Below are 12493 nucleotides of genomic sequence, written 5' to 3' on the forward strand. Positions count from 1 at the left end.
TGTCACAAGAAAAGGGAAGCTCCTGACAACATGTCCAACAGACTGGACTGACATAGCTGCCTCAGGGGTTCATCTGATTGTCTTTTTTTTTTTTTTATTATTGTATTATTTTATTTTTTTACCAGATGCTGCAGGCAGCTTGTTGGTGATGGCACAGATGGAAACTACTGAAAGCTCTAGCTGAGGTGTCTGGTGAATTTCCACTTAAGTCACCAGACTGGCTGATGGGAACAAAGTAAAGCAGCCAGAGATACATTCAGCAGATCAGAAGATTGTCTGTTCATTTCACAAGCATTAGGCTCTGATTTATGACCATTTTTAGGAGCGCTACAATATCTTTTTATGTATGAAAGCAGAGTGTTTCTGCAGCTGGAAGGATTTTCTATGTAATATTATTCAACCTTTGTTCTGTTGCAAGATGTGATTCAACCAAACCTCTCAGGTAATGTCTACCCACTTTTCATCCCAGTATTTACCCGCTTTTCTCCACCTTATGAGGAAGAAAGTATCTTAACTAAAAAAAAAAATCTGACAGGACATATAACGTTTTATGTAAAGCTTGATGTGTTATGAGTCGTTGCATGTAATGGATGCTCCCTGAAGAGGCTCTAAAAAGACTCCTCACATCAAAGCGCACACTGAACAGGAAAATCTTTTTGCTTTTCTATAAACCTCCAATCAATGATTTCACAACAGGAGCTTTTTGTGACAGTCAATAGAAAAAAACCTGCTGTGACAGAATGATTGGACTGAAGCAAGAAAAGTTCAAAGCCATTCAGAGACTCCATATTATCCCAAACTGGTTTACCCCTTTTGATAACCAAACAAGAATTATTTACCATATATAAAAAAAACAAAACAAAAAAAAAACCTGTATAATTGGCATTTATGAGTGTCTGACCTAAAACAGCTTTGTTAAACAGCAACATGATGTCAAAACAGTTTGAGACTTGTATGTTATTCATTGATCCGTGTCCTGGAACATGACTTTCATGGACAGTGACATTTATGAACATGGATATAATGCCCTGCATGGTGGCATCGTGGATAATATAGTGGCCTCGCAGCAAGAAGGTAACTTGTTCGATCGTCAGCTGGAGGAGGCTCAAACAGTGCCCTTTCTGAGAGTTTCCATGTTCTACTGTGTGGGAGTGGGTTTTCTCTGGGTACTCTGGCTTCTTCCCACCCTCCAAAGACATGCATGTTAGTTTAACTTGTCACTTTGAATTGTTTGTCTTTCTGAGTGGCCCTGTGACGGACTGGCAACCTTTCCAAGGTGTACCCTGCCTCTTGCCCAATTATTGCTGGAATAGGCTCCAGCTTTCCCGTGACCAGACTTTCACAGACCAAGCAGTTCAGAAAATGACTGACTGAATGATATATATGAATATAACCTTGTTTCATTTCATGAAACTGCTGTAAAAAGGTGTTTCCCCAGTTCTTTTTAGATTAGTTTTTGTTTGGCTCAGTCATTTGTTTTCTCTCATGCAATTAGGTAGAGATTAAACACAACTTATAAATGAAAGTTAATGTGAGATTTATTGCTTCTTATGGCTCATTTTCTTGCTTTCCAAGTGACATTTCCTGCAGCATCTGCAAAATTCACTGTGGAGCTGCAGGTGGAAAAGAAGCTTACGGCTAAAAACGTATATATACAATTATCAAGTTATTATGAAAGAAAAATGGAGGTTTGTGTTAATAAAGACTCATACAATTATCAAATGTATATCAAAACAATGTATTTTTGTTAAATATTATTGTTAATAAAATGTGGTAATTCAACTTTACTATTCTGTTAACTTTTTTGCTGGCGTGCATTTAAATGAAGGGCGAATATTTTGTCTACCTAGTTCACATGCAGGAAGGTTTAAGTGCTCCACCTTTATTTCTTCATGACAAATAAGATGGACAACTGAGATGTGAACAGTCAGCGTTTTAATGCTCTGAGTGAATGTGTGTGTGTGTGTAGAAATATGTAAAAATGCAAATCAGAATTAAACATTTGTGGTTACTAAGTGAAGAAGGAATGGCTTCCAAGAGAGCGAGGGTGAGCTTGCAAAGGCTTGACAATGTTTCCTTTCCCACTCCCGCCTCTTATGTGCAACAAATTCCAGAATAATACACTGAGGTAAATTTGACCATTCTGAATTATTATCCATCCATCTATTTTCTTAACTGCTTGTTCCAATTAAGGGAAGCAAGGAAGCTGGAGCCTTTCCCAGCAATCATTTGGTGAAAGGCAGGTCACCAGTTCATCACAGGGCATAGAAATTATTACAAATATTCTAATCAGATTTTTCTGTTTTTAAACACGTTCTTAGGACCCACCTCTTTAGTTTGGCTTTCCACCATTGATATTAATTTTATTGTTTTATTTATTAACCTGTCTTTTCTTTTCGGTTTTTATTAGTATCTTGTACTTTATTTTTATTTGATTATTGTTTATAGATAAGGTTTACATTTTATTTATTTCTATGGCATTTTATTCCTATGTTTCACTCTTTGGTCAGTGGCTGCTGAGTGTTTTATAAATATTTTTTTTTTAAAATATTGTCTTAGCTTGTCATGGATAAATTTAACATTGAGGTAATGAAGAAAACCAAGACAGTAGTCCACACCTAATCTTGTTTTACTGTCATTATCATCATTTACCTTTGATGAAAAGCGTTCCGCCAAGTGTCACAATACCCAAAACCACCTCAGTAATATTTTTATTGTAACTTTAAAACACTCAGAAATCCATCTAACTATGTTGGACCCACTATATTAAGTCCCATAAAGCCTTTTGAACTGTACACAGGTAAAATATGTCCCCTGTTTTTAGACCCCGCAAGCACAGAAAAATAGCAACGCACACACACACACACACACACACACACACACACACACACACACACACACACACACACACACACACGCACACACACGCACACACACAAGCAGCCACATGTCAGACCAAAGACACACAAATGAAAGAGCAGCTTTAGCAATTATTTGTTACATGTTTCTTCATCTGTAGAGCATGTGGAGAAAAAAGGTGTGTTTGGATGGCTTTCTGAAAGTCAACACACATATCCTTTAATAAGGCTTGTGCAAGTTTCCCAGGATCATTAAAACATTAATTACAAAGTGTTTAATTTATCCAGCTTGGCTGCGTAGCTTTTTTCCACTTTAATGCATTCTAATGTGGAAAAGATATGAAAATATGACACAAAAATAATTCTCAGCTCCCCTAATGTCATAATGTCGCAGGGAAGAAATTAAGTGTTGGAAATGTTTTCTGAAAATGGCTGTGCCATCTGGATGAGCAGTTTCAAGCTGCTGGAAGAGAGGAGGAAAATCTTGAAGTGTACAAAAGTCTTGGTAAATATGAAGGTTAATCAGTGAAGCTGGTCCTCGTATGATTTGTAACTTACACATCATCTGAGATTTGAATTAGTTCCAGATATTAAAATAATTAGCGAGTAGATGCATTATTATTTGTTTCTCCGTGTGATCTAAAAAGAGTTTAAACAGTTCTGAGATAAATATTCTCCACACATGCAATCACTAATGAGAAGAACATGTATATGTTTTTTGTTTTTGTTTTTTTTTTTGTTTTGTTTTTTTTGGAGGGGGGGGGTGTATGCATTGCAACATAACAGATCAAAAAGCTGGTTCAGGACTTGTCCATGTGGGGGCTGCAGGAAGTCTCCATTGTGACTAATCGGTCTGTGCTTCTAATTAGAGAACCACACACAGGACTTTACACAAACAACGACACACATAGAATGAGATTGAAGTAACGAATAATTTTTCATCTCTAATGAGGGAAAACATAAGTAGTGTGTACGGTTTGTTTGTGCTTATGAGAGAGCAAGTGCTGCTGTGGAGAGCCAACCTCTGAGAGTAGACACAGTAGGTACACTTGGTGTTTGCTCTCTGAAGTAATAACAGGATTAGAAGGAGAATGACATGGTGATTAACCCCTTCACATCCCTGATTATCTTTCTCAACCTGACTGCCTGCCCCAATCCATGTCTCATTTGATTTGAAGTTTTTAAAGAATGAAATCGACTCTGACAGTTGTATTTGATAGTTACTCATCTTTCTCTTTTCTCTTGTGTGAAGCAGAACTGAAGCTCCAGTTTGGCACCAGATGCAGCATGAAGCCATTTACTAGTTATGTCACATAGAAACTTATACAGCAGTATTAAACTGCTCTGTGTGTGTGTGTGTGTGTGTGTGTGTGTGTGTGTGTGTATATATATATATATAGCTCAAATGACACTTTGATATTGTATGTGTATGTGTGTGTGTGTGTGTGTATATATATATATATATATATATATATATATATATATATATATATATATATATATATATATATATATATATATACACACACACACACACACATACACATACAATATCAAAGTGTCATTTGAGCTATTTTTAGGAGCTGCCACTTGTTCTTTTCCCTCCATTTTGTAGGGGGGACTGGCTTCTCACGCGCGCTCTCCGTGTGCCTTCCAATTAGTGCGCGCGCTCTCTTGTTTGAAGGTGGAGGCTTGGCTAGTTGCTGTCGCGCGGCTAGGGAGAAACTTGTGCGATGGAAACTTTGGGAAACGTTGATCAATATCTGCTACACAGCTAAAATAAGGACAAGTGTATGGTGCTGAGAAACTTTCCCAATGTCTGACGAGGGAGAGGAAAGCGAAAGCGGCGAGAGAGCGCGCCTCTCGGAGTCTCCCTCACCGCCTCTGTCTCCTAGTCTTCCCCGAGGATCTCCTATCTCTCCGCGGCCCCTAAACCTCTTCTCCTCCGCATCTCCGCTTCTAGGGGACACGGACCCGCCTTATCTCGCGTCTTCTGAGCGCCTCCACCCGTCTCCACGGGGTCTGGAACTCGGGAGCTGTACCCACTTCACGCCGCCAAAGTTCCGCCAGCGCACCGGGGACACCGGCTCTCCTTTTCAGTCACGGCCGGATGTGCGAGTAGATGTGGGGCATGACCACTACGATGATCCGCTTCCCAAGTGGAGAGGGCGAGGAGCGGGGAACGCTGAGCGCGTTCAGCACCGCGGACAGAGACTCCAGCGGGGCCCCGACCTGTCGGAACACGGGAACCACTTCTCTGTGGAGCACATAATAGACCCCGAGATCAACTCTGAAACTCGCCAATCGTGAGTCCTTTGTTTTTATAACTGTCACAGTTTAAAGCCAGACATTCAGTAACATGTAGTATCAGTCTGTTCATTTATAAACTTTACATGGAATTAAAGGATGGACTCTGGAAGCACTAGCGGGGAAGCAAATCCATTCTGGGTTCAGATAATTTAACACCAAACCTACTTGAATTGTCAACAGGTAGAGGTCAGTGATGGAGAGTGTAGAGTAGCATTTCTACTGAATCAGCTGAAGGAGGTGAAGATTTCCACTCAGCTGTACATTATGAGGCATTTAATTGATTACATCAGAAGGACTAGACAGCAGATTAACACAATTTTAATGCATTAAAACAGGGTTGGTAGGTCATGTTGGGCAGGGTTCTGAGCTTTCATGTTATCATGACAAATATCTAAATATGATTAACTCTGGCATGGCTAAAACACACTGCAGTCCCAATTCATCCTGTTGAACTGACTATTTGGAAATGCTGCATCTCCTGTGTGTATGTGCAGAATATATACGCAAGGAGGTGGAGTCTGAATGATATAGTGAGCTTTTAAACTGCAGCCCTTATGAGCCTCCATGTGTTGAGGAAGCCTTATGATTAGGTCCAGTACATAAATGCACAGTCTGTCTGTGTGTGTGTGTGTGTTAGTCTTAAGAAAGAACAAAAAAGCAAAACCATATGAGCACATAAAGAAGGCTACAGAAATTAGTTGCATATAGTTACCCCTTAAATCAGATCCATGTAGTATCCTATATAATTCCCCTCTTATCTCAACATTTTTGTTTTTTACTCAGAGATACCAGCTAAAAAACAAAGCAAACCCACTGCATCCAGGCAGGAAACATTCACACAGATTCACATGGACATACATTATGGGACCGAAAAGATATTCAGCACTGCCAGCTTACAGAAGTTGAGAGTGGCAGGCCTCAGAATCGAGTCTTTGATCTTCCCTGCTCTGCCTCTTTGATACACCAGTGTTCAACTTAAAAGGTCTGTCATAGAAAATAAGCATGTGTGCTCTCCCTAATGCCTGTCACTTGGGTGTGTTTGTGCATGACTGTTCTGTGCAAAGGAGGTGTCAGAGAAGGGCAACAGGCCTGTTTCATATTACTACTAAATTATGGCAAGAACCTCATCTTTGATCTAAAAACTGGCAATTTGCAGCTTGAAAGGGTCCCTCCATGTGTGTTTGTCTTTGGGTGTGTGTGTGTGTGTTCAATACAGTCAAAACTAAAGCAGAGACTGTAAGTCTTGTCAAATATTCCGCTCATGTCTTTGCACTGGTAATCCTGCTGAGTCGCTACATGTTCTTTCACTCATTATCTTCTACAGTACATTTGACTTCAAATCTGATTCATCTTCTTCTCTTTCCTTCCTCCTCCAGTTGACCTGGAAGTGACCTAACTTAATTGATTGCACTGGTTATAAATGACTCGGTTCCCCAACCTCAGAAAGTTCAGCTGTGAGAAAGAGGACATTCTGTGCGATTAGGAATTGATTACATCGTTTGCTTTATGGCTGAAAGCTCACAGAGATAATTACAGACAGGTAACATATTAAAGGAAAATAAACAAACTAAAATATGTTAGTGATAGGCATGGAAATGTTGCCAGAAAAATATTAATATGTGTATTGGTATCAATCCTACCAGTCTGTAGAGCTCAGCTTGAAGGATGGAACAAAAAATACATTTCAATAATGCAAGAGAAGTACATCAAGCTAAACTGATACATAGGTGCTCAAACTACTGCAAAAGCACGTCAAATTCATGTTTATTTTACTTTCATCATATCATATGTGGATAAGAATATTGTTATCCTGAAGGAAACTATTTTGATCCAGATAAAAGTGCTTCAGAATGGGATGAAGGTGATAGAATAATGTTGTGTTGGGTAGTTTTTGGTTTCTATTTTTTATCAGAAACATACACTGTCACACACATCTTGGCTGTTTTGACGATAATCGTCGCGGGAGCTTTCTCTCAGTTTAGGGTCTACAGTCCACCACAGCCCAGTAGGTGTTACCTGTGGTGTTACCTTTGTAGTTCTAGCCTATCGTGGCCGCTTACCATTTGTGAAATGAGACCGAGCCACATTATTGTGCTTCAGCTCCCTGTTGCTCAGCAACTGAATATCTGACAATTTTCAAATGTTTAATGATCAAATCTTTCTGATACTTTCTGGGATTTCCCTCAGATAAAATTTACATTTAGAAATGCAAATGGAGCCAGAAATTGCACTTTTATTTCTTTTCATTTACCTGCAGCTTGAAGCTGAAAACTTTCATTTCTAGGTGGTACACACTTTACTAACCACTTAAAAATCCACAAATATCGAACATTGTGCCATTAATGTGTTTGGCCTCATCGCATTTCTACTACAGAGAGGTAAACTAAATAAAGTGGAGTCGTCTGTGTTTGACTGCTGCTCATGCTCATGTTGAGCAAAGTGATTTCTGGTATAACTGAGACCATGAAGGATATGCCACCAGTGGACGCTGCATGCGGGTTTGTCAGGAAAATTCAGATGCACGTTCCAAAGCGGATTGTGCTTGGTGGCACCACTGTGACATACGAAACAAACGAGCCAGCACTCAGAAGAGCACAGACTCTAAAATGAGACACTGTTTAGATATAGAATGATGTAAATATCAGCTGGTGTTCAAGTGGTCAAGATGTCAAGCTTGGCAGGTTGGCCACGCCACTTGGATAGAGGATGATGAACGTAGACAGGTTCCTGTAGAAAAATATCAGGTATGTGCGACAGATTGTGTGTCTGATGCAAAAGAACCCAAAAACTATGCGAGAGCATTGACATTACAATTGTATTTGGATTAAAGTTGTATTAACTTGCAATGAATCTTCCCTCTACAGTACTGGGTCTCAGCACTTTGAGTCAAACATTCATGTTTTTCCCTTAAATTGAGTATAAAAAGCTTAGTGTGTGCTTTCATCCTGCTTTTAACGGCACCTAGAAATAACCCCAAACAAAAAAAGAAGAAAGATGTTGGAAACACTCGAAGCTGTCTTTCAAACATTACACGTAGTGAAATGTGTTGTTTGATGATCAGTGGTTTTAGGATTTAGGTTTTACCACTAAAAGTACAATTTTGAATTACTCAGCCTAAACAAGTGATATAGTCTAAAACTGATCAGGTTCATAATCATCATAAACAAAGTTTATAAACAAATCACTCACTATATTCAACTATGCAGCGGTAGCCATTTGTAAAGTTGTTTGTCCTAATGCAACTAAATCAGCATCATTATAAAACTGCATACACTGCAACCTATTTTAACATATCCTCAGCAGTCTGTTACAGAGAAACATCATTTGTTATCTTAATTATTGCGCCATCAATGAAATGCTCAAGATAACATGATTTGACACATGTAAGATAGTACATTGTTACAACAATAAAAAGAACTAATGAGGAAAAGTTGTCATAACTCAGCATGGTGTGTAGTGAGTCCTTAGTCTGAAGCAACTGTGCAAGTTGAGGACTTAAGAAAAGTAGCAGGAGGATGGTCTGGAGTGGGTTCGAGCTATATTAGAGAAAAGGCTCTAAGCTAAAGGCAGGTATGGAGCCTCTTGCTCTCGTCTGTGTCCTTTACCAGCGTAATTTGTTATGTTTTCAGAGAGTTTACGAACGTGTCCCTGGATGCAGCAAGCAGAGGAGTAGGAAACTGTGGGGGCGGCGATGTGCAGTATAACTAAAGAAGAAACAAAAAACATATTTAATGGCTGTACAGACCACCATCATTTCCTATGCTGCTTCTTTTTATGAATCTTTCTGAGAATGAACATCATCATGCTCTCCTCCACCACCACCTGTTTGCTGTTGTTTGAAACTGGCGTTGGAACTGTGACGTCTGCACTGTCTTCAGACGGATGCACTCTTTAACAACTGTGACAACATAAAGGATGCATGGATGTTTGAAACTAGCAAGCATATAAAAGCAGCATAAATGGACTTTAAAGCTGGCCATACCAAATACTGACTTTCAACCTCAATGGAACTGTACAAACTATATTAATTCATTTTCCAAACCGCTTATTCCAATTCAGGGTCGCGGGGAAGCTGGAGCCTATCCCAGCTGGCTTTGGGCGACAGGCAGGGTACACCCTGGACAGCTCGCCAGTCCATCGCAGGGCGTACAAACTATATGATTTCCTTATTGTTATGTGTATTAGCTTGCTTCACAAAATCACCATTTCCCATATTCCTGCTAAAATATAAATGAGCAAATTCCACAGCTCTGCATTGTCTCTAGAATCCATATAGTAAGCTTGGGACCATAATGTATCTGAGATATGAGAACTGCAAGTCGAGAATTGGGCAGCCATCATGTTTTTGGATTGGTGCAGTATCCTTCCCCTGTTCTGACAGTTTTGTTGAGTAGAAAATGAGAGATGGGAAGCTCTTCAATGGATGAATGCTCCCAGTGACTTGCAGAAAGCTCTGACTGGATGCAACATCAGACAGATAGTGGGCTCTGAAATAGCCAAATGCCTGCAGTATAAAGTTTAAGGATGAAGGAAAGGGGCATGAAATCAGATACAGAGTAGTCCTTTAGCACAAAATATAATTAAATTTGGATAGATCTGCACCCCTTGTGCATTTAAAATATACTAGTGTAAGTGGTGGACTGGTATAGCCTGGATATTGGACTTATGTTCGTGCATGCTGAAAGTGTGTTAGAAAGAGAAAGTTTAGAGTGTGTAGTTTATCCTAAAATGTTGTGAGCTACTCTTCCTGTTGGATGACATCATTCTCAAAACCTGTTTGCAAGAATGATGAGGTGACAAATCCTATAATATCACTTCACACTTTATGAATACAATGGCAGCCACCGGGTTTGTGAGCGGACACAAAAACAAGTCCGTCTCACAAACACAAACACAGTTGCTCTCTATCCATCCATCTCCATTCCTCATGGCTCCCCTTATCTACGCCACCATTATTGCACATAGAAATAATGCAAATGAATTCTATTTCAGATCCAAATCACAAATAATCATAGATGGATGGAGAGGGAGATAGAGAGGGAAGGAACATGGTGATTCATTACCTGAGTATGAGGTTATCCAAATAGGCTGGCAGCTTCAATGTCTTTCTGTTTATGAGGAATCCTCCCAATGCTGCTTCCAAACACAATATGCATGTGAGAGGTTTCTGTGCCGGTGGGGTTTAAGGGAGAAATTAGGTTCCCCATATGGCTCTCAGAAAATGCTTCTTTCTAACAGAGACAACAAAAGGAACAAAGAAGGCTTTGCAGGGCGGTGTGCCTGCTATAGGGTTTGTTAGGCCACTTTTTTGTTTTTTTTTTTTAGAAAATGTATATTGTGTCCACGGACGGTATGCATCTAAGACTGTATGTGTGTGAGTGAGTGGAGGTGTAAAGAAAATGAGTAAAATAAAAATTTTCCCATTCATTGAATGACAACCTGAAGCACACAGCTGATAGTGTAAATGGAAAATCAAAGCTTCAGACCTTTCATACCTTTTAATCACACACTCACACACACACACACACACACACACACACACACACACACACACACACACACGCACACACATGTGCCCTGGTATGTTTTCTCCCTTTTCTCAGCTCAACATCTTTTGACTCCCTTGGGTGACTATCTCTGGCACAAACAGATTTCCATTTTCACGTTTTTGTCAGTGTCCTGCCTCCTGTCTGGACTGCTGCACACACACACACACACACGCACACACACACGCACACACGCACACACACACACACACACACACACACACACACACACACACAAAGAAAATGAAGTGGGGAAATAGAAAAACTTGACCTTACAGATAAGCCTGTTGGGTGTTCAGTATGAATTTCTAGTTTGTTTATTTATTTTTTTCTAATACAGATCATGTTAAACTAAAAATTAGGTTTTTAAAGTATATTTTGACATTCTTTAGTCCACTTGTATTTGTTTTATTACTGCTTCATTCAAAAGTAAAATATATGAAAGACACTATATAGAACAGTAAAGACATGTCTCTGCAAGTGAAAATAACTTCCATTTTGCTTTGGAGTCTTTGGATGAACAGACACACAGCGGTGAGTTTGTTATGCCAGAGCCAATTGAGCTGACAGCTTCATCTTAGTCTTGGCACTCACAGTTGCTGACTGCAATGAGCTTTGACCCTGATAGCGATGCCTAGCTCAGATGTTTGCATCACAGACACAGCTCTTTCTGTGAGGTCAGTGTAGAAGGTCTGTGTCCAACAAAGCTGATTGTGTTCGACCAGTTTTATCCACAGACAACATCCACATGGGAAAAGAGGAACGGCTCTGTTTCTATCAGTACAACACATTCAGGTTGTTTTAGCTCACAATTCTGTCCCTTTCTCTGCCCTTTAAATTTTTCCTTGTATTTTAAATGTCTTTTCTCTCCTCCTTCCATCTCCGTTGTGCTAATTAGTTTTTTTTTACCCACAATTTCACTGTTTCTTATCTTCTTTAATCCCCCAGAGTGGAAGCTATGCATCGCCGACACACAACACTGAGGGAGAAGGGGCGTCGCCAGGCAGTGCGGGGACCAGCTTATATGTTCAATGAGCGTGGCTCTGCACTTACTGCAGAGGAGGAACGTTTTCTGGATGCTGCTGAATACGGAAACATTCCTGTGGTCCGCAAAATGCTGGAAGAGTCCAAAACACTAAACTTCAACTGTGTGGACTACATGGGCCAGAATGCATTGCAGCTGGCAGTAGGTAACGAACATCTAGAGGTGACAGAGCTGCTCCTCAAGAAGGATGGTTTGGCCAGGATCGGGGATGGTCTGCTTCTCGCTATCTCCAAAGGTTATGTCCGAATCGTTGAAGCCATTCTCGCCCATCCTGCTTTCGGTGGGGGTCTTCGACTGGCTTTGAGCCCTCTGGAGCAGGAGATGCGTGATGATGACTTTTATGCATATGATGAGGATGGAACACGTTTTTCTCATGACATCACGCCAATTATCCTGGCAGCTCACTGCCAGGAGTACGAGATTGTCCACATCTTATTAACGAAGGGGACCCGCATAGAAAGGCCTCATGACTACTTCTGTAAATGTTCTGAATGTGTGGAGAAACAGAAGAAAGACTCGTTCAGTCACTCACGGTCCAGGATGAATGCATATAAGGGTCTGGCCAGTGCAGCTTACTTGTCACTCAGCAGTGAGGACCCTGTGCTCACTGCCCTTGAGCTCAGCAACGAACTGGCACGATTGGCCAACATCGAGACAGAGTTCAAGGTGAGAAGTCTCTCTTTCCTAACTTCTTTAACTTGTTACAGTTAAGGCCAGGCACTCATATCTGAATA

At 40.3% G+C, this 12493-nt stretch overlaps 1 protein-coding gene across 1 annotated transcript in view; it reads left to right on the top strand.

The window, feature by feature from the left end:
- Nucleotides 1–4673: 4673 nt before the first annotated feature.
- Nucleotides 4674–12493, top strand: part of trpc7b (transient receptor potential cation channel, subfamily C, member 7b) — a gene marked incomplete at both ends in the record, with an annotated part of 67174 nt that continues 59354 nt past the window's right edge. Inside the window, 2 exons of the mRNA XM_079249970.1 lie at nucleotides 4674–5164; nucleotides 11663–12425. Of these exons, the coding sequence (XP_079106096.1) occupies nucleotides 4674–5164; nucleotides 11663–12425 (1254 nt within the window). The remainder of the gene's footprint in view (nucleotides 5165–11662; nucleotides 12426–12493) is intronic.

This window comes from Telmatherina bonti (assembly GCF_933228915.1).
Source record: "Telmatherina bonti genome assembly, chromosome: 12".
Taxonomy (NCBI): Eukaryota; Metazoa; Chordata; class Actinopteri; order Atheriniformes; family Telmatherinidae; genus Telmatherina; species Telmatherina bonti.